Here is a 22,145-nt window from a genome sequence, read left to right as displayed (position 1 = left end):
AAGATTTTGTAGATTTTGCTTGATATTTGACAGTTGCTATAAATGTGTAGAAGCAGATATCAGTTCACAGCATCTTTTGAAGCTTTTTAAAGCACCATTGCTTCAATTTTATTTGACTTTACTTTGCTCTTAATGGACCTCTCCTGGCACAATTACACAGTTGCATTAAAGCCTTTAATGAGTAATGGCTGGCCCTATTAAACATAATCAAATCTCATTGATAAATGTCCTACACATGTTGGCATAATTGAAGTCAGATTTCTGAGGAGGGAGTCTATAGTAATCAGTCTGGACGATGCAAATTCCGAATGTTTCTCACGTCATCAAATACACATAGTTTTCTATCTCTCTTCCCTCTCTCTGCAAGATATTATATTAGCATCAGCTTGTCTGTTCTGCTGAATGCCCCGAAATACGAACGTATTGCTTAAATATTGGATTCACCCAAGTCTAGGACGTGAGTTGTGTCTCCTGTTGAAAGAAGAGGAGGGAGAGAGAGGAGAGGTGGGATCTTTGAATAAATTGCTATCAGTTTATCTCATTTACGGGGCAATCAGAAGCGTGCAATGCAGGCTGAAATTGAATTTTAGTAGTTGTGAAGCGTCATAAATCAAAACAGCGTGATCATCTTAAGGTGAGAAAATCATTTTGGTCAACATGGGACGTGTAGGATGTACAAGGGAGTCTGAAGAAACTGTTGCTGCACCATTGTTTCCAAATAAGGTGCTACAGTACTTAACAAGACTCTTCTATGTGGCAGATGAAGTGGGAAAAAATATTTTGTTGTGTTCATTACTATTATGAAAGGCTAAATGGTAGACTGTCATTGCACAGAAATTATATCCGTACAATAAATCTTCAAATCGATCCACCCCTTGTAAAGTTAACCTTAAAGTTCCAAAATCACATTTATTTCAAATCAATTTAAAGCTGTATTTGGATAATACATAATTTTTCTGCCATGTCTACAGTGCTACATCTCCACCAAGGATATGCACAATGGACACAGTCCCTAATATCCTATGCACTGTCAGAGCTGTGTGGTGTAATGAACTTCTCATGTGCTTAAAGAATGATGCAGGATGCATGGCGAGACAACTGACAGCCCCGTAATGTGTTTCCCAGCAGCCGCCCGGCGACGAGCTCTCTCGGTGTGTCGCTTGCCATAAACCCACTGGAAAATCGATGGCCGATAAAGAGTTGTGTTCAGGGGGAGCCCCCTCTGATTAATGCAGACTGTCAGGGAGCATCATTAATGTATTTCTCTTTTAAAGAAAGTGTATCAAATGCTCATTGTTTTGGGGGTTTGAGCTTGTCCAATGTGAGCAGAAAGGGAGGTGTAGGATTGGAGGGAAATTGGGATGAGAGGCACATTCCTGATGCTTGCGGTTTTTATGGATGAAGATATTTACTCTTACTAAGGTCAAAGAAATCAGGGAGGAAACAAGGACTGAGTGTGTGCCTGAATATATTCAATGGCAAGAAGGTGTTATTAATTTACATCTACATCGCAAGTTTACAGACATACATGAAATCAAACCAAATGAAATCAACCAAGTAAAATAGTTCTATAACAAAATAAAAGACCAAAGGAAACATGTAACCTAAATTGAGCTCACATGCACAGAGAAGAACTTGGGTCAGCTCACTTTATTTTAACAAATTCCATTTTTGAATTTAAAAAATGAAAAGAAAAACAGAAAACAACTGTCTTGAATAGCAAATTTGAATCATGAAGTAGTTTTGTTTTACATTTTGTGATAGAGTTTAAAGTTATTTAGAGCATTCATCCAATGGATAGTTTCAGCAAATAGAGGAAGAAGGCCATGGAAGGAATGTTTATGTTTAGAAGTTAAAATAAAAACCTTCAAGGTGGATGTTACTGTTAATGTTTCATCTCACATTGTGGATTAATGTAATCGGTCCTTATGAAATTAGTGGAGATTAATCTAGACAAATTTGCTCAACAGGAACAAAACATCGACATTAATACACACTTGTAGTGATAGTAGGATCACTGGTGGAATGTGACCATAAAACTTCAATCACAAAAAATAATCTGTGTGTATATTTACGTTTTCTTACACATGCATGTACCACTTGAACCAATTTCTCATTCATTCACATTCCCAGTTGGGGTTACAGAAGAAGGAGCCTGTTGGATATAATAATTTACCATTAGATGAGGCTGTGGAGCATCATACAGTTGCAAAGGGATACGTAACTGTACATTTACAACTTTAAAGTTAAAAAAAAAAGACATTTCTGACCAGTTTGTTGTAAGATTAATGTACAGCACATGCATTGTGTACACTAATGAGACAACAAGGCTAACAGGTGGAGGAAATCATGTGAATGCCTTTACATCTGTGCTAATGCCCTCTTCTTTCATTAATTTTTCTCTCTACTGTGCACTCTTAGAAATAAAGGGCAAATCTACTCTACACTATCAAAGTTTAGATAATAAGAAAGAAAACCTGGGCACAAGCTGGTCCTTTCTGTGCCCAGAAATAATTTTCTTTCACTCCACAAGGCAACCAGCACCAACTGTCGATGAAAAACTATGCTAAGTTTTTATATGGAGAGGCCAACTTAATCTAGTATCCTATTGTCCTGCACCTTTGGTAAACTAAGGGTTAATATCCTCTGGAGTCCAGCTGAGGATTAGGAAATGGAGGTTTAACTGCCTGTGCTAATGGTGGGTGTTTATCTCAATACTTTGTTTTGTCACTCCCTGACTCGCTCTCATTTCCGAAAGCTGTCCCTGGAGCCTCCACTCTTGTAATGGCTTAGCTTTCTGAGCACCACAGTATGGAGGGAAAGGAATAACAAGATTCTCAATTGGGCTCTATACACACTGCCCACAGATACATGTATAATTGGCCCTGTTTTCATTCTGTTCTGTTGTTAAATGCACTAACTATTAGGGTAGTGGTATTGGTGCTGATTTCATGTGTTTGTTTATTGTTGGAAGGTGTGTTCCTTGTTTGTTTGTGCGTGTGCATGTAAAAGCGCGTGTGTGTGTGCGTGTGCGTGTGTGCATGAGTGTGTGTATGCGTGTCAGATAGATAAAGAGTGTGCTCTATCTCTCTCTCCCTCCCTGCTCTCTTCTTTTTGAGTTTGGTCGTGGTTCCCCTGGGGCCCCTGTCGCAGTAATGGCCTGCTCCTGATTGCTCTGATACAGGTTAGGAATATTGGCTTTAATGATGTGTAAAATGAGCAAGCAGTGCCTGTGACATTTACAGATGGCACCGCCTTGGCCTGTTCTTCCCAACTGCTCGTTAATTCACAGGAACGGCAAGCACTTCTTTAAGTGACTGCCTGATGCATGTGTACGACACAACACAACACAACATATCCTGCACACCAAAACAATAGCTCACCTTGTGTTCTTCTCCACCTTGTCATCATTTCAGCCAAGTGTTCACACAAATGGATAAAAAAGAGGAAGTCCTCAAGGCTAAGAACTGTTTGCTAAGTCCTTTCCAAGGGTTTGTCACACCAGTCTCCAGAGGTCTTTGAGAGGCTTAGACAGAATAGATGCCGTGTTGCTGTCTGCCATATAAGACAGCACAGCTGGGCTCAGAACCAAACCCCTGAGGTGCTAATCTGGTCCACAGGTCCTCAATGGTGCATCTGCTGCACATACAAAGCAATAGAGGGATCACTGTCCTCAGGTCACCCTCGTTTCTCTCACTTTCCAGTTTGATTTTCAGCTCAAACATATACTGGAACTGGTATTAAGTTATTATGTGCAGCATCTTAAAAGTAGAAAAAAAGGCGAGAGGCGAGAGTTTCTCGTAATGAAAGTTTGCAAAATGTATTTAACATCTTTTTCTTCGTTTTTCCTTTGTCGTGGAGCAATTATTTATTAACATGAAACATTTAAAGTGCTGCTGGGTTATTTGCAAGAAGTCATCAAGTAACAGATTAACAACATTTGTGACGGAGTTGTTACCTAACAGTTTTATTCTGCATGTAAATGGTGGACGATGTGTACCTGTATCTGCTTCTTCCCCTTTGTAGCTCAATGGCCATTACACTCTAATTTCCTTTTTATTATGCCATGTTAATTAAGGAGAATCATATTTCCCTCATTCTTCACAGTTGGCTCCTCCATTGCCTTTAAATTGTGTTCCTCCTTGTCCGCCCACTGGCAGAGCTGTGTTAATTTATTTCTAATTGGCAAGAACTTGTTGATCATAGGCTCGCAGATAGATGTGGTCAGGAGGTTAATGCTCATATTAATGTGACAAGGTGATTGTTCCTCTGCTAGCCAGGTGCTAGCTGTGAGCACTGAGTGATAACAGAAAGCACTAATGGCCCTTTTAAAGGCTCATCATGGCAGGTGCCTGTATAGAAGTGATACCTTCGGCACATCGTTCATACTCATGTTCATGTTTTACTATCTCTGAGAGGAACACTTTGACCTCAGCATCATGCTTACATGGAACAGAATGATTTTGGCTTATGGGGGGGAATTTCCACACTGAGGACTACATTAAAAAGTAATATCAGTATGCTGGTGCTGAATACCTGTGTCACAACGACACGCAAGATTCTTGCTGCATATGCTCCTCCATCTCTTTAGTGGCTACAATATGTCTCGCCTGTGCATTACTATGCATGGAGAATTAGATTTGTTTTGCCTTGTATACTCATCAGTTTAAGAAATCAGCCATCCGTTGCTTTTTTAATCTCCATAATGAAAGTGTTTTAATGCCTCCAATTTATTGCCTGGGCAGCCAACAGAATAATTAGCTTTGTTCAGGTTTTTTAAAAGATGAAAACACAAGTAGAACAACATTTGAGTCTGGGATCCACAAATTATAATCAAATGCATTAGTTATTGTACCTGAAGGTATATTGGACAAGAAAAAAATTGATTTTTGTTGCTTGTATTATAATTAATCTTCTTTTTTTTTTCAAATGTAATTTTCTAACCAAATGTTTTAGCTTTTTTTTATCTTTCAGTTGTAGGTTCATTTAAATTAAATTGACCGTTTTGATTCCACTAAATAGATACTTTTTTTTATGTTCATCCCCAACAGTGCTTTAAGTCATGTCATATCCACATAAAGACTTTCTCAGTGTAAGTCAAAATAAAGAGGCTCCCAAGTCTTCTATTGATTCTCTGTGACCTGTAGTCGATTCCACAAACTAAATCAGATAATTGAAGTCAGTGTCGAGCTAATTGGATTATTGCTTTCCCCCTGAAGAGATGGCTCTCCCCCCAAAGCACAGGGATTGCTACATTAGTAGCGTCCGTCAGACATCTGTCATTTAACAGCACCGCCACAACACAGGGTTATGTCTTGCACCAAGGAGGGTGAATTGATTATAAATACAAGCTGCAGTCATTTCTTTGATTAGAGGATAAAATCCTCATATTGTCATCATGAGATTACCATCATTTAAAAATAATACAGACATAACTTAATATTGAACATCCCTTCATACATCAGATGTCACATTGAACTACAGTAGATTTCGAAATAGATTTATGCAATGAAAAACCTTTTTTAATGATTAGTGGTAAATATATATATATGAAAAGCTCACTGATATATTAAGAACTATTTCCAGGACAAAGTGGATCGTAGCTACACAGGGGAAAAAAACATCCCTCTTGTGTCTACTTGCCTCCAGTCCTCCAAACATGGTTTATGCAAATGAGATCACTATTTGCATAGACATAATTAGGTAATTACAAATCATTTGGCTATGAGCTCAAGCATGTGCACAGACCAGAGATGTTACACGAGTCACATTGTACAGTACGGAGTTAATGAATTGCTTCTGAACAGCAGAGGCAATACGGCATGTGTTACAGCATATGTTGTGTCAGACCTCTTGTTGGAAAATGACAGGTGACATTTTCATAAATCTTACTTAAACGTGGAGAGTGAATGTTAAAACCTGTTGCCTGCTCAAACAATTTGCAAAGACAGTTTGAAGCAAAATTTGTTTTTATTATATCAAAAACTATAAATGTATTTAATAAAGAAAAAAATCTTTTCAGACTTTAATGTACTGTTTAGTGATGGAAACAATTTGCCAAGCCAAGAAAAATTAGTCAATGTACTTAAAAGGGGTTACAAGGGAATACATTTAAGGCATAATTAGTTTTAATAAACTGACAGAGGATTTATTTTAAAGCAATGATCTTGAAACAAACACCCACTGGCCTTGTCCAGAATGCTCAAAGATAAAATGGTAAAAATGCTATGATTAGTATTAGCTAGTGCTGAAATACCATTGAGATGAAAAAGAGTTCTGGCCAAATAATCTCTAAATTTACAATGAAAAAAATTCTCTACATTGTCTTAGTGGAACTGCATGGAATCATAAAACCAGGACTATATGTTATTCCACTATCAGAGCTTGGACGTCCCGATTGATCGCTCTGCTGATGTCAACACAGAAATCACAGTCAGGCATCATTAGATAATCTTTGATGAGGCATCATATAGTGTGCAACTAACATAGCTGAAGCAGGTTGAGGGGAAATTGACACACCAATATCAACACAGATTATATAACAATGATGAGGATAAGACACAAGACTCAAAAATACAGAAAATCTTGAATCTTGTTTATTCATGTAGGATACAACACAAATCATGTGATTTAAAAGAAACAAAAAAAACAACTAAGGATTTCTTGAACCAATACGCTAACTAAATGCACCAGATATTAACTAAATGAAATCAAGAAAGCACAATTGAAACATCTTAGTGTTGCTGGCAGGGTCTCTGCTGAGAGCACAAAGGTTCTAAAAGGTAACGTACAAGTGATAATTTGATTTAATTTGATTGCTGAGTTACTTTAGTGAGTGGTTGTTATGAATGCCGATGAAAAAGGCAGACACTCCTTGGGTAATGTTATTGACAGCTCCAGAGCACACAGTCTCATTAGCTGTATAGCACTGGATAGCACTCCTGACACAAGATATGTTCAGACTGACCACATCTCTAGTTTTACTTTAGGCTATTTGTGAAAATTGACCACCAGAGTGTTTTTGTAGTCATATTTGATTTTTTTTTTTATAAAAGCCATTTTGCAGACATAGCTGTAGCTAGATATTAGCCTACATCATACACACTGGCTGTGTGTTTGCAAAGTGTGAAAGGTGATATTGATTGTTGCTGTAGGTCTTTAAGTTGTTGCCATCTGAATGAAATTAAAATGTATCCTGGAATTTATGAGTTGGAGATTTTGAGGCATCACCACACAAAACCAGCAGTGCCAGGGAGCACAGAAATAATTTGAATGTGCTGAGTTTAACAGAAGCTTATTCCATCATGCATTCATGCACCGATGGGCCTCAATCACTGAGCTGTGCTGCTTACTTGCAGAGTCAGATTGCACAACCGACATGCACGTTGCTCCATCTAACGTGCCCTGCTTCAATGTGGTGACAGGTGCTGAATCTCCACCAGAAACAAACAGCACAATGTACTCATTTATTGGTTATTTGTGTTTTTCAGAGCAAGAGGATTCCTTTGAGTTCATCATTGTGTCGCTGACGGGTCAGACGTGGAACTTTGAAGCATCTACATATGAAGAGAGGGAGCTGTGGGTCCAAGCAATTGAGAGCCAAATCTTTGCCAGCCTGCAGTCTTGTGAGAGCATAAAGAACAAGGTACAGCAGGTCAAGAGATATCAGAGCTGGACAGGATTAGTGATTACCATCTAATTGCAGCAACGTCATCATCTCACATTGTCTGCTGCTTCATTTACATTCCCCTTTTTCCGTTCTCTCCAACCTTTATTGCGCCCTTGCCCTCCCCCCACCCCTCCTCACCCACTTCAAGCTGTCACATGTGGGAGGTTGTCAGACAGGTGCACCGCAGTGTGGGGGATCTCTTATTAGAACTGACAGACATCAGAGATAGAACACGGCTTGTGTCAGCATACTGGGGAGACACAGCCTCATTTTCATATTCATATTTTCTCTGCCTCAGTCTTTTCCTAAGACTTTGAAAAACCTCTTCCTTCACTCTGTTCATTGGTTTTCTTGTGATTTGAGTCCAGCTGTAATTGTTTGCCTTCTCTTACTCTTGCAATGATTAGTTCCCGTTGACTTATTCTCTCCCTGATCTCTTACAGTCTCGACTAGGCAGCCAAAGTGATGCAATGGCCATTCAGTCTATACGAAACGTGAGGGGGAACAGCTTCTGTGTGGACTGCGATGCAGCCAGTGAGTATAATTCTCTACATGGAGAGAAGATTGGGTTGAAAAAAAGGTCTTGTATAGTAAGAAATCAAGGTTTTCTCTTTATCTTTTTAATCAAAGATGTCCAATTACAACATGGACATTTCTTTTTGAGTGGTTGAAAAAGTTATTATATTAAAGATTACAGTATTCTGGCTATCACCAAGGAGTCATTAAAATCTTTCCAGTAAGGCTGGTTTTCAGTGGAGCTTTTTGGAAAACTCCACTCAGTGGGTTGAGCTGTCTTTTAAGATATTCAGTCAATTGTTCTATATAACTTTTTTTTAATTTTATTTGAAAGTACATTGATTTGCAAAATATTATGAATAATTAATTAGACTTGGGTTTGTTGCTTAATCATTGTTGTTAGTTATTGAAGTCAGGAAATCCAAGTTTGTGCATTTGTAACATCTGTCAGTAACGGGAAACGTGCCTTCTTAGAACAACACATTCTAAATCATTAACAACATTAACAACAATTTCTGTGCATCCTGCCACAGAGAAAATAGACTTAATATTTATTTGCCAGTTCAGGTAAGATATGGCTGTCGCAAGCAATCACAAATCAGTCAGTTTTGTACATTGACAGCATAACATTAAGGATGGCAAAAGTATTTACATTTGGGGTCTCTACACTGACTGGAGCAACAGCAGTTTATCATCATTTAGCATCCTAAGGGACTTCCTTGTGGGCTTTAAGACTCATTGTGGTTGATGTCTGTAGTAATCCTCAGCCATTGTTGTATCTAAAAACAAAATTATAAAAGGTGAAATCATATGTTACCATTGCAGATGCAACATCACAGTGAAACTCCTGTAAATATTTTTTTGTGTGTTGTTAGTTAGATTCTTGCTTTTCTAGTCCTTCCTGGAAAATTCTGAATGAAGTGTAACCTTCACATTTCTTTTTCCTGAAGGGGTTCCCCCAAAAAAAGGAAATCATCACAAATGTCCTACTTATAGTAATTGATGGAGCTTCTCTTGTAAGTTTTCATTCTACATTGTCGTCATATTTTTTTATCCCCTGTCTTGCAGACCCAGATTGGGCCAGTTTAAACCTGGGTGCCCTGATGTGCATCGAGTGCTCGGGAATCCACAGGAACCTTGGCACCCACTTGTCTCGTGTCCGCTCCTTAGACCTGGATGATTGGCCAGTGGAGCTCAGCATGGTGATGACCGCCATTGGCAACTCGATGGCCAACAGCGTGTGGGAGGGAGCCTTGGAGGGGTACACTAAACCGGGAAGCGACAGCACCAGGTTAGCGTTCCTCTACAAAGAAAAGGTGCAGCTTAATGAAGCATACAGAGATTATAGAATGAGAAGACAGCACTATCTTCTCTCCATTAGCCATTTATTAGCCACCCACATTTCAGCAGAGGCAGTTCACGCCACAAAATACTCCACAAGAAGCACCAGGGGTCCATAAATGTTGAGCTGAGCCAAGAACCCAGTATTTCATGTCCACCTTGTACACACTGATCTCAGTGCTACAGTATTATCTGAGTCAGGACTTTTTTGTCACCCGCATCCCTTCTTCTGTTAATTATAAGATATAACATTTAATATTTCCTCTGCAGTGTCTGTTGTCTTGTCCCTCCACTGACTCGACTTGAAAACAATAATTCATGAAGGGAGTGTTGTGTGTGTGACATCATTTTGCACCTCCCTGATAAATGCCCTGACTAGCTCCAAATCCATCAAGTTTGTCACTTGACATGTAAGTGCTAATCCAGAAAAGATGCTAATATCTAAACCACATCTTAAACCGAGCCCTGCAGGATTTCAGGGTGCACATATGTACACATCAGTCTTGAGTTTGGTAGTAATGTTTTTTTTAGAACTTTTTTCAGCATACTTAACAAATCCAATGTGAAACAGCCATCATGTAATTTACTCTTTTTTTTTTTCTTTTGCAACATAGCAAATACCTACGCATCTTTTTAAAATGTTCCCCCTAAATTATACTTCTCCACTTACCCCACACTGCCCTGTCCTAACTTACCCCATGATTAGCTGTCCCCTTTCCTCTGAGGTACCCAAGAGGATTGTTTATCTCTTGGTGACAGGTGAGACCTCACGTCCCAGTCTGACTAATGACCTGCTATGTGGCTGTGCAGGTAATTAAGCACACCATTATTGCTGAACCCCACCCCAAGAGCCAGGCCCTCAGGCCTCAAGCTGCCCTGTCACATATCCATCACACAGGCCTATATCATCACTCTGTCTGTCACAGGAAAGACTGTCTGCAGGGTCTCGCTGGTAGCATTAGACTGTTTTAACATCATAGTTTTGTAACTTTGTTAAGAAAAGTGGGACAGCAACGTAACTATTTTCTTTTTGTACTACTACTCCTACAGTTGCTTGTGTTGTTGCTGCAGCAGCTACTCATATACAACCTTAGTGCATATTTTGCTTTCAGCAGATAGCACAATATGTTAGCACAATTTGATAATGATACTCTATACATTCAATTATTGAAATTACTTATTACGTATTATTAAATAATTCAGAACTTTTGAAACAGCATATACAACCAATGTAACATGCTATTTTAGCATTGTAAGAAGCTTTTTTCTGCCCTACATCTTGTCCTGTTTGTTTAGTTGTTAGCAGGATATTTTAAAACCTGCTTACAGATTTTGAGGACTTTTGATGGGAAGTAGGCCATTGGCCATAAAACAAGTGATAAGTTTCTGATCATTTAGCCGATTGTGGACATATCTGCGCTTTGAGAGCTGGCTTGTTATTAGGTTAATTTCAGCTTGCTAATAAAGTCAACAACAATACAGCACAGTTTTTCTGCTATAAAGACAACTTGTCTTTCACTACACATTCACAAAATATAGAATTAGGACATCAAACATTAGAAACAACCTCTTAAACAGAAGTATTACTGAGATGTAAACCATAACCCTAACCCTAGTCACAAAGAAGGTACACAATCTATAAATGTCACTCTGGGAACCTGCTATTTTGTGACATTTTATAGTTATTAATGAATTTATAAAAGTAATCAATAGATTAAGTTTTGAAATGGAAACAGTAATTGGTTGCAGGGCCAATTTAGGCTTTGAAATTACACAATGGTTGAATCAGTATGGGTTAATTTCTTTTTTTTACTTTAAGTTGCTGATTAAAAATACTTCACCTTGTTTGTAGTTTTTTTGTAGTCTTCCATAATTTTATTTTTGACAGGGGGATGTGAAAGAAAACAGCTTTTTGTATTCTATTATAATAAGACTAAAGAGTAGTTAAAGTTTTAAAGCTCTTGAAGCTAATGCCTGCACCAGTTTCTAAGGGTAACATGATAGCAGGAACTAAAGAATTAACATAAAAACACGATAAAGCAATTTAACTAATAAATGATGTGTGCTAAGAATATTAAATCTTTGCTTTTATGCAGAACAGAACATCTTACATGACAGCATTTGTCAAGTTAGCTGACTGAAGGTGAATATTGGGCAAATCTGACTTTAATGACAACCGTAATTCATATTCCATGAATTGTTTTGTTGACTTATCATCACACCTTTCATAACCAGGGACAAGAGAGGTTAGGTTTGGTCTTCCAAATTTGTCAGATCATTTTAAAAAGACAGCAATGACAGTATAAATTTTCTGGGGAACGGAGTACATTTTGTAGCTTTGAACTTATGACAACAGTAAGTAATATAAAGTTCACTTATCTGTGAAAAAATTAAAGCAGTGTTAAATGATTCAGATTTTTTTGTAAGGATGTTTTCATAAGTACATGCTTAGAAGATGTGTTTTCCCCCAGTTTTATAGAACAATTTAATTTCTCTTAGTCTCAGCAGGCTATTTCCGCTTGAATCCATTCTCAGCTCTCTGGCCAGTTCAGAACTGAATGATGGCCTACAGTTATTTATTGAATGGTATCTGTGCTAAAGTGCTCCGCTGTAGTCTTGATGAAAGATTATTGATGTTGATTCCTCACCCTACCACTGTCAGTCCCATGTCGCCTCGGGAAGGAAGGTTCGTCATTGTCTAAAAAATCCGATCTTATCCCAGTGGCATCTCCATTAGTTTTCACTGTCAAACAATAAATCTCATTTGCAGCTTAACTAATCTGCAGACAAAAACAGCAGTTGTAAATATCATATATGGCCACTGGTTACTGAGATGCTGATGGGTTTTGTTGCTGATAGAATAATGTACCCTTGTGGGGTAAACGTTAGCATCAAATTATTTTGCCTGATCATGAATGATGAATTATAACCTACTTAATGGGATGTAGTTCCCTTCTTTCTTTCATTTTTGCTACACCATAAATCCTCACCTGACTTTTCTGTGTATGTTACCCTTAACTTGAGCGGTGCATATATGAGAGGATTTTAATTTTGTCATATTGGTGACATGTAGCGGCTTTGTGATGGCACCTAGGCAGGGAGTATATGGCTCCCGACTCCCACTAAACATTAGTGACACCTAATCTAAACGATTCAGTAACTACCTGAATATCAACTCGATGTCTGATTGAATGTCTCCTGCAAGACTAGTTTTACCCCATTGCATTTTGGAGATTTAACTTAAAAGCATTCATCCACAAGATTGGTTTAGTTTATGATATTCTGGATCGAAAGAACAAAATATATAGATTTGTCATACGCAGATCTGTGCTGAAGACTGAAATTTCTGGTGTACACAGATTACAGGCATCATGATGGGAAGCGTGTTTATTTCCATGTATATGTACTTTCATGTCAACTGATTACTTGTTTTTACACCTTGTAGAAAAATGCGAAAGTCAGAACTGGCCAGGCTACAGTTAAATAAGTGATAATAAATTTGTGAGTGCCCTGCATTGTGGCTTATCTCTGCAGTCAGCATATTGGAGGGGAGTTGTTCTTTTAATTAGCACCTGGGAGTCGTTGTGTTTTGCACGTCACCTCTAATTACTTGGCATGTTCGTGATAGAAAACACCACACACTATTTTGACTGATACTGAGGGGGGAGGTCCAGCGACTAACTTTACCCTTATCTCCTACTGGCACGCACACACACACACAAAAAATCCACACACATACATACACACAGACACCAGTTCTCATTTGGGGGAGATGTCCTGGAGCGTGGACGGATGTGGACGGCTATCCCTCACTGACGCGGGCCTCTCACTGTCACCCTCTGTAGGCTCCGCGCTGCCCTCGGCCACAGGCAGGTAATAGCTCTGATGAGAGCCCTCCACTTTGTTTCAGAAATAATTTGCCACTCCTGCCGCCTGCAGGGGCTGCGTGGTAATAAAAATGAATCACACCGCTAACCTCTCCAAACCTGGCCCCCACTGCCTGTTTTAACCCCTTCTGCTCCGGCGTCTCAGGTCTCTGTTTACAACATTGGCGCTGATGGCCACTAGAATCCAGTAAAAACCTGTTCCAGGGTTTGTCCACAGTGGCCTCTGTCCTCCACATTAAGCCCCCTAAACAGTGAGCAAAGCTTCCGGGCTACTCACAGGTTAGAAGTGCTGGAACGTCAACTCTCAGAAGAGCTTTTAGAATAGCCGGCCTTGCCAGGAGCCCTGTTGGAGCAAGAGTAATTAATTAAGACAAATGAATGACTGGGTCTTCCCATGTCCTCTCTCTCTCTCTCTCTTTCTCTCTGTCTAAATGAAACCCACAGGTCAGTAATTAGCCCTGTGTGGGAGATGTGGTACCACAGTCACTAATTGCCCACATGCCACCGTGTTTCAGAGCCAGGTAAAGAGGAAGGACTCAATCATTTTGGCGCAGTCCACTTAACTGTGCAATTTAGCTTCAATATTGTTAGCATTACAAAATCATTACAAAAAGTTCTTGTCTGGTGACCTGAAAAAAGCTGTCCTTTTATGTGAATTTTGAAATGTGTACGTACGTGAAGCAGGCTGCATACATAAGAGGGGCATGTGTTACCATCCCCTCAGCTTTGTATGTGAGGCGAGGGTTCAGCAGGGGTTAACAGCATGAGCATTTAAGGGTGTTAGTCTTGCTGGCACAAAAACACAGCCACTCCATCATGAGGAGTCTGACAACCTCATTAATGTCACAATATATTCAACTCATCCCTCTGCCTGCCTACGGCACCCAGATGCTCGCCTGTTGGCCTCTCTATAGAGCTTGACACAACAACCTTTTGAATTCTGGTCCGAGCTGTTACATCTGTTCAGACAGCACTCTGGAAGCGAGAAAAGTGGCATATTTTCCACCAGAGAAAATATTTGTCTTGACTCTTTTGCAGCTGTTATTCTCAGAAAGGAGCATACCATGTCTACACTGTACCCGCTGGACCGTAGGGGGCGGCGTTTACTGTGTTGCTCCTTCATTTCTCGCCCTTAGCAACCTTTGATGCTTTGGGGCCCAGCTTTCTTTCCCTGTTGTGTGTCCTTTTTTTCATCTCTGTCGTTTCCCTCTCGGCCCCCTCTCTGTCTTTCTGCTGCTGTCCCTCTTCCTCACTCTCTGTCTTTTCCCTCCCCTCGGTGTGTGTGGAAGTGAAGCTGCTGGCTGCATGGGAATCGGCCCTATACAAGTTGCCCACCCCCACTGTGAGGTCTGTTCAGTCTGGTCAAACCCCAAGACACCCTCTCCAAACCCCCCCCCCCCTCAGCCCCAACCTTCCAACACTGCCACCATCACCATTTCTCCCCTTCAGTGCGTCTATTTGATGTGTACACAGTGAATTTGGAGGCGCGGGGTAGAGGAGGAGGAGCCAGTGAAGCTTTGATTGTTTAGGAGGACTCAGTATGTGTTTGAAAGATGGGCAAGTGGTGGGACGGACATCCTCCTCTTCCTATGGACCAATGCACCTTAATTGCAGGCAGTCAGATTGGTCGTTCTGTGGCTACTCCACCACTGGCTCCACCTCCTCCGTCTCAGTTTCCCTTCCTATAAATTCCTGTTCGCCTTTGTCTTTCAGGCTTGACTAATTATCCTTGTTTGTCCCTCTTTATTTGGATTCAGTCATGTGTTCTTGACTCCGTGGGCTGGGTTTAGGAGAATCATTCCGCCATTTGCCACTTAATTAAGTCAGGGTCAGGATCCATTGCTCAACGGAGAGCTGAAGGGACGGAGCTCTAATAGAATTATAAAAGAGGCCTTTCTCTAAGGCTTTCTACTGTTAAGGCTGCCTTTATCTAGATGGGCTCCGCATAGACAAATGAAAGGGGACACCAGCTCGTGACAGGGAACCCTTTTCCACTTTTAGACTCAGTAAGGTTTTAGGGGTTTTGATGTTTGCCCAGAATTTCTTTCAAATCAGATCCAATGAAAGAAAGCAAAAAACGATGATTATCAGCTGGGCGATAACTAAGATGTTGGGGGAAGCTTGTAGCGAAGCAAACACCTCTTGTTTTTTTACTTGAAAGAGACACAGGCATTTTTATTGGGAACTTTGAGCACCCCTCTGTCCCCTGAGCAACAGAGAAATTTAGAACAAGTATGTGCTCAAGGGTGGGGAAATCTGTGTCTATTGGTGTGTGTGTGTGTGTGTGTGTGTGTGTGTGTGTGTGTGTGTGTGTGTGTGTGTGTGTGTGTGTGTGTGTGTGTGTGTGTGTGTGTGTGTGTGTGTGTGTGTGTGTGTGTGTGTGTGTGTGTGTGTGTGTGTAAGAGTAACCACCAGTTCAATTTCCTAAATATCCCCTCATGCTGAGAAAATTCACTCTCTTTTACCTCTCCACCTCCCCTCCTACTCTGTCCTGGCGCTTTGACATGCTAAATCTGCTGATTTTATTTTTCTTCCTCCTGTGGTGAGGAAGTGTCCTTTTCAAGGGTCTCAGTTTCCCCCCTGACTGTCTAAACCCTACCTCTGTTTGGATTGTTTTTCTATTTCAAACAAAAGACAGAGGCGGGATTACCATTTCACTTCCTTTCACACTCTATCTTTCAAGTGGCAGCAGCTGAGGGGTTTTTTTTAACCACTGCCTGGCTGCTTTTCTGTGTTTTTCTATTTTTTTTCTCTTTTTTTTTTTTTACGTGAATCGTCTGGAAAAACTGTGGTTGAATTTAGAGCTCAGCATCAGCAGTGAGGGAGGGAGGCCTTTTCCAGTAGGTCTTCAGGGCTGATTTTGAAGCGGAGGCTAACAAAGTGTCCTCAGGGCTCCTTTTTGAGATGTTGACGTCCTCTTAATGGCTCTCCCCAGCCTTTTTGTTTCACATCTTGGTGCTAACTTTCTGCCTCATTTAGCTCATATCAATTCACTGGGCTCTACAGATTCAGCATCTCATTCATGGTGTAGCTTTCTGAAAAAAAACTTTATACAATAGCTCTTACTGGCTGTTTTTTAACCATGCTTACATTTTTAGCTAATCCTCACAAGTTAATAGGTTTTACTTTATCTAGTAACTTGTAGAGTTTTTTTAGACATACTTTATCGTCTTTGACAGGAAAAAAGACACTTGTTTTCAAAGAGTCCACCGGAAATAAGAGGGGAGGGCAGGACAGCCCCTTCCTGTTCTGAGCAGTCTACTGGTTCTAAGGCCAATTGATTTGCTAACAGGCTTGTCCACACATAATGACTGAGTGGGAATTGATGGAGGTCTTACACCATAAAACTCAGCCACTGCAATTGCCTGCCATTAGGGCTGTATTGTTGATCACACAATACCCTCATCTTTAAGAAAAGATTTGCTTATGGCTTAGCGGAGTAAAGCACATTCTCTTCCACATTTTCTTCCAGGTCATAACAAAAATGTAACCATATGCTTGTAGATCCAATAGCGCCAGGACTATATTAAGATGTGGGTTAAGTTGCTTTATGAGCTTCCAGTGGTGTTTTTGTAGTCAATCAATCCATGCTTGTGCGCTGATAAAGGCTTGTCCCTCTTCCATCACATCCTTTACTCAAGTACGGCCAGTGCCAAGCTCCTCTGTGCAAGACAGACTGCTCTGCGAAGTGAGCCTGGCAGCTGACATATGAGTCTGAAAATGGTTGCTGTCTGTGGTACGTTGGCAGGCTTGACACCTAACTGCGAAGGTCATAATAAAAGAGAGTGACTAATGTTGAACTGGTTACTATTGTTAAAGATGCTGCTGTAACTGAATTTAAGTTATTTTCGTGGGGGAGTGTACATAAGGGACTAGTTCACCCAAATCCCAAAAATACATTTTCTTACTTACCTCTCTGTATTTCCAAATTTTGAGATATGACTTAAAGATTTCTGCCTCCATTCCAATAATACTACTCTTTTCTAGAGTAGACATTGTTTCTAGAAAGAGGTGTTGCTGGCACAAATCTCTTGAAAAGACCCCAAAAAATGTTTTATTACTAACAAGTATTGTACTATATGTGTACTCAAAGTGTGATGTGGTTATTTCCCTGCGCTATAAGTCTCTGCTGTTGTCTAAAAACGGTTCAAACACACAAATGAGCCAGTTCGTTGCCCTGGGTGACATGTTCTTTCATTGCAAGGAACATGGCCACTCTTGTTTATTTTGAGTCAATCTGGGTTCTGCCAAAACTCAGTAGCCTACCAAATGTGTTAAAATACTCCCCAATACACACCCTATTTTCATCTTGTTTTTTAACATTTGGTATAAACTACAGTACCCAGTTGTCGGCTTTTTGTAAAAATTAAGCCATAGGAACCAGTGAGTTTGGAGCCACAGATAGAGAAGATAAATCATAAAGTATTAAGAGACAAATTAGTGCAATATTGTTTGGATCTTTTCCTGGGATTTGTTGACAATAAGAAGAATATAGAATTATTTAGGTAGTTTTTCAAAACTGTGAGCGTCACAAACTAAAATTCATTCACCTTAATTACATTGGGATGGAGGCAGAAAGATCTAGCTCAAAACCTTGGCAAAAAACCCAAAGTGGCTCCACAGTTAAATATCCTATTCCCATTAATATAATGAGACATTTTTTTTTAAATAATTTGGATGGAACAACCCTTTGATATATAATGTTGATACATTGTTCTGCTGTTCATCATGAAGATAGATTTCACAAATTTAGCTCTACTGATTTAACATCTATGATTTAGTTTTTACTGTGATTATGATGAAATAGAATAGAAGTGAATGAGACATGCTAATAACCCTTGGCCCGTTGATGGAGATTCCCATGAGAGCCTTGTCACTCTAGTGAGCGTCACTGCTTCAACTTATCCGTACAAACCTTCTCCTTTCTGTCACTCACCCACAAATCCAAACAACAGCCTCTTTCTGCTCCCCTTATCACACCGACTGACAGGGTCACAGGGTTAGTGCCACACTGGGCATGCTCAGTCATTCACATATTGATATTGATTTTTTTTTCTTTCTTATTTGGACAGTTTGTGTGTGGGCAGAGAATGAAACGGGGGTCAAGATGGAGAGCAATAGATAGAATTCTGCCTGGCGATAGAGGATGAAGCCTTCCCTCAGTCTCTATTCTCTGCTGCAGGCTGGAATGAAGGAGCCCCACATCCCACCGTCTCTCTGGCTGCCATTCAGCCCCATCGATCTGACTCAGGGCCCAGCCACCCCAAGGGACACTGGGGCTCTGAGACACACTGCCTCTTTTGTGGGGGGATCCACCAGTTCAGACTGACAGCCGACAGCGCTGATAAAAATATGTCCCCCTCCTTCCTGTATTGTCCGCAGCAGACATGCTGTTCAAGATGTGTAACCTTTAGAAAGCTGGCCAGGCTCTAACCGTCTTGCTGTCGACCGTAATCGCTAGAAGTGGAATACTGCCCAAAGCATCACACCCTTTGGCATTCTCTCATCTCTCCAGCCTATCTCACTGTATTATTTCCCACTGCGATAGTAGAGGCCATTGGCTTTCCCGTGCTATAATAATTTAGAAATGTCACTTTATACCAGTGAGTCTCTTAGGCCAATTACTGTAATATTTCCCTCATGTGTCTACATTCTTCCCATTATACATGTCTTTGCCTTAAAATACTGCCTCTGAATAATGAGATACACAAAGTTCTTTAACTGAGATGCTATATTGCTCATAGCATGTTGCCCATGTTTCACCCTGCCTGACCTGTAGCGTCCCTGTCATTTCCTTCTCTCCAGGGAGGAGAAGGAGCGCTGGATCCGTGCCAAGTATGAGCAGAAGTTGTTCCTGGTGGGACTTCCCCAGTCGGACGTGCCCCTGGGGCAGCAGCTGCTTCGGGCGGTGGTGGAGGATGACCTGAGGTTGGTGGTGGTGCTGCTGGCCCACGGCACCAAGGAGGAGGTTAACGAGACCTACGGGGACGGAGACGGACGCACTGCACTGCACCTCTCCTGCGCCATGGCCAATGTGGTCATCACACAGCTACTCATCTGGGTGAGTGGGCTCCTCTGGCTTTTAGGTCAGAGATAGATGAATATTGTTGTTATTGACATTTAGTGTTTGGGCAAGTGGATTCAGAAGTGTTGCCCAACAGCCAGTTAACCTTTTTGCCCTTGCTGAATGCACTAATTTGTCATTACAACCATGCAGGGCTTTAGCCATGAAAATCTGAGGACATGAATCAAAGCCGTTGTCCCCAAACACCAAAAACAAAGTGTCTTTGGATATTTGGATTTTTCATAGTAAGCTGTACAGTTTTAATTTTTTTAATGAAGCAATTTTTTTAAGGAAATTGCTCAGGAAATTACTAATTGCCTATAAACTTAACACGTACATAAACGTAATTTAACTAAAATACCTGTCCCAGTTAATTTTCCCTTATACCTAGCGCTAGATTACATTGTTCCTGGAAGGAATAATTAGGAAACTCTTTAACCCATAAAATAAAGCATTACCATTTTATTTCCCAACACACAAATGTAGTGTGCTCCACACTGAAAGGTTTAATTTCTGGTAAAGAAATACTGAATCCTTTATGTAGAAAGTAGTTCAGTTATTTTAGCTGTCAATGTTAACTTTACCAAATTCTCCGAAAAAATGTATAGGGTGTTTTTCTACAATGATCCTGTAGTTATGTATTTTGAATTTTGCTCAATATATTTAGATTTATAGAAATACCAAATATGTCAGGCTGACGCTAATGTGTGTAAAATGATGGACAGCACTTCAACATAAAAACATTAGCCATCATGAGTTTGTATATATCACCAAATATGAGCATCGTATTGTAATTTAAAAGTGTTGGCAGGAGCAGATGAAAAATCTAAAAAAGCGGTGCTGTGTGTAATTATTTGTTCTAACTTCAATGCTACTTAAAGCAGTATAGGGTTCAATAAATTCAAGTATGGATATTGCTCAATATTTCAGGTTTTACAGATGAAAAATTGAGAGATTTCTATATAGGGTGAAAATTTGTTTAAATGTTTCAAGTCACTCAAAAATCCAAGATCAAGCACAAAATGCTACTTATTGTATATAGTGATAATACAAATGGGGAGAGAAAACAAATCATATGCTGATTATATACCAGAGTTAGTCAGAGTTTTAGGGTTTCACTAGTTTTTAATGTTCAAATATAAAATGTTCCTAAATAATTTCCCTCCGGTATGTAACATCTAGTATTTATCTGCCTTTTGTACTCGTCATTTTTTCCCACAGTACGGCGTTGACGTGAAGAGCAGGGATGCTCGTGGACAGACACCTCTCTCTTACGCTCGGCGAGCCGGCAGCCAGGAGTGTGCTGATATTTTACTTCAGCATGGTTGCCCCAACGATACAAGCTCTCTGTCCTCCATGCCCACACCCAACATGAGCCGCCGCAACCCCAATCCCAACATCAACAACAACAACGCCCAGTGTGAGCTCAACCGCAGTATCAGCATTATGTAGGAGCCAGGGAGCAGCTGCAAACAAACAAACCCTGAACCCACCCATGTCTCTTCCCGGTACTTCCTCCTCTGTTTCACACTGTGTATCCCAGAATCACTAACAATGGAGAGATATCAGGAGTGATGGACTCTTTTTTGATATTCCATTACACTGACAGAAGAGGGTGTTTGGGGTTCGGACATTGTACATTGTTTATTTTATATTATTATTTTTTATCTGTTTTGTTTGTTAAATTCATTCAATCTTGGTCTGAGATGATCATGATGATCAGCTTTAAGCTTTTTTTGTTTTTTAAGCATCAACCAAACAAATGACTTACTTTGGCATTCATACCAACCCTACGAAAAGCATTTCCTTAATGCTTGAACATTTCCTTTTATGTCTTCCCCTTCTGCAGCGCGAACTGATTTTATAATGAGCGTGAGTGAAAAACTTCCTTCAGATTCCAAGTCTAAGCGTAATAACATGAAACTGTGAGGAATAGTTTCACAAGTGACAAAGCCCTGATGCGGGAGAACAAACTAAATTTTCCATGATAGCAGTGGCTGTTTAGTAATGATGCATGCCTTCAACACAGCTATCAAACTCTTGACATACTATTCATATACAAAGGCAAAGCAATTAGAGTTGAAGACTCCAAATGATTTAGATACTTAATTCACAGTAAAATGGGTTCAGATCATTATAAAGGAGTTGATTGCAGAATCCCTATCGGATGAAAGTGAGTCAGTTCCTTTGCCACTCTTATTGTGATCCACCAGTAAAATGTCCATGACTATAAAGGAATTAAGGGGCATAATGTTTTATCACCATTGAGTCACCATTGGCTTTGTAAGCATGCCTCTTCAATCAGAATTCATTCAATTCAAAGGTTTGATTGAAACAGTGATATTGTATCATTATGATGTCTTTGTTGAAGTAATTTCTGATTGACTAGATTGTGTTGATAATTATTTGACATAGATTCATACAATTTCAAACCCTAAGCATACTGGAATATCCATTCACCTCCTGTGGCCAAAGGCTGTAATATTGGTACTCTCAAGAGTATCTCCTCTATTGTTGCTGTGAAATACATATATGGTACTGTGTGTGTGTGCGTCTGTACATACTGTACGATACGTGTGTGCTTATGTCTTCGTCTGTGACCATGTGCAGCACAGAGTGACTGGGCATTTCTGTTTTTAAACTTGGGAGAGGACACTGCGGAGAAGAC

At 40.1% G+C, this 22,145-nt stretch overlaps 1 protein-coding gene across 1 annotated transcript in view; it reads left to right on the top strand.

The window, feature by feature from the left end:
• The window catches only part of agap3 (ArfGAP with GTPase domain, ankyrin repeat and PH domain 3), a 67,420-nt gene extending 45,985 nt beyond the window's left edge, over positions 1–21,435 (top strand). The window contains exons 14-18 of the mRNA XM_053330737.1: positions 7,491–7,645; positions 8,113–8,203; positions 9,254–9,476; positions 19,219–19,474; positions 20,699–21,435. Coding sequence (XP_053186712.1) covers positions 7,491–7,645; positions 8,113–8,203; positions 9,254–9,476; positions 19,219–19,474; positions 20,699–20,929 — 956 coding nt within the window. The 3' untranslated portion in view covers positions 20,930–21,435. The remainder of the gene's footprint in view (positions 1–7,490; positions 7,646–8,112; positions 8,204–9,253; positions 9,477–19,218; positions 19,475–20,698) is intronic.
• Positions 21,436–22,145: the final 710 nt, after the last annotated feature.

The sequence above is a fragment of the Scomber japonicus genome, chromosome 12 (genome assembly GCF_027409825.1).
Source record: "Scomber japonicus isolate fScoJap1 chromosome 12, fScoJap1.pri, whole genome shotgun sequence".
NCBI lineage: Eukaryota > Metazoa > Chordata > Actinopteri > Scombriformes > Scombridae > Scomber > Scomber japonicus.
The sequence above is the reverse complement of the archived record's forward strand: the minus strand, read 5'-3'. Positions and strand labels throughout refer to the sequence as shown.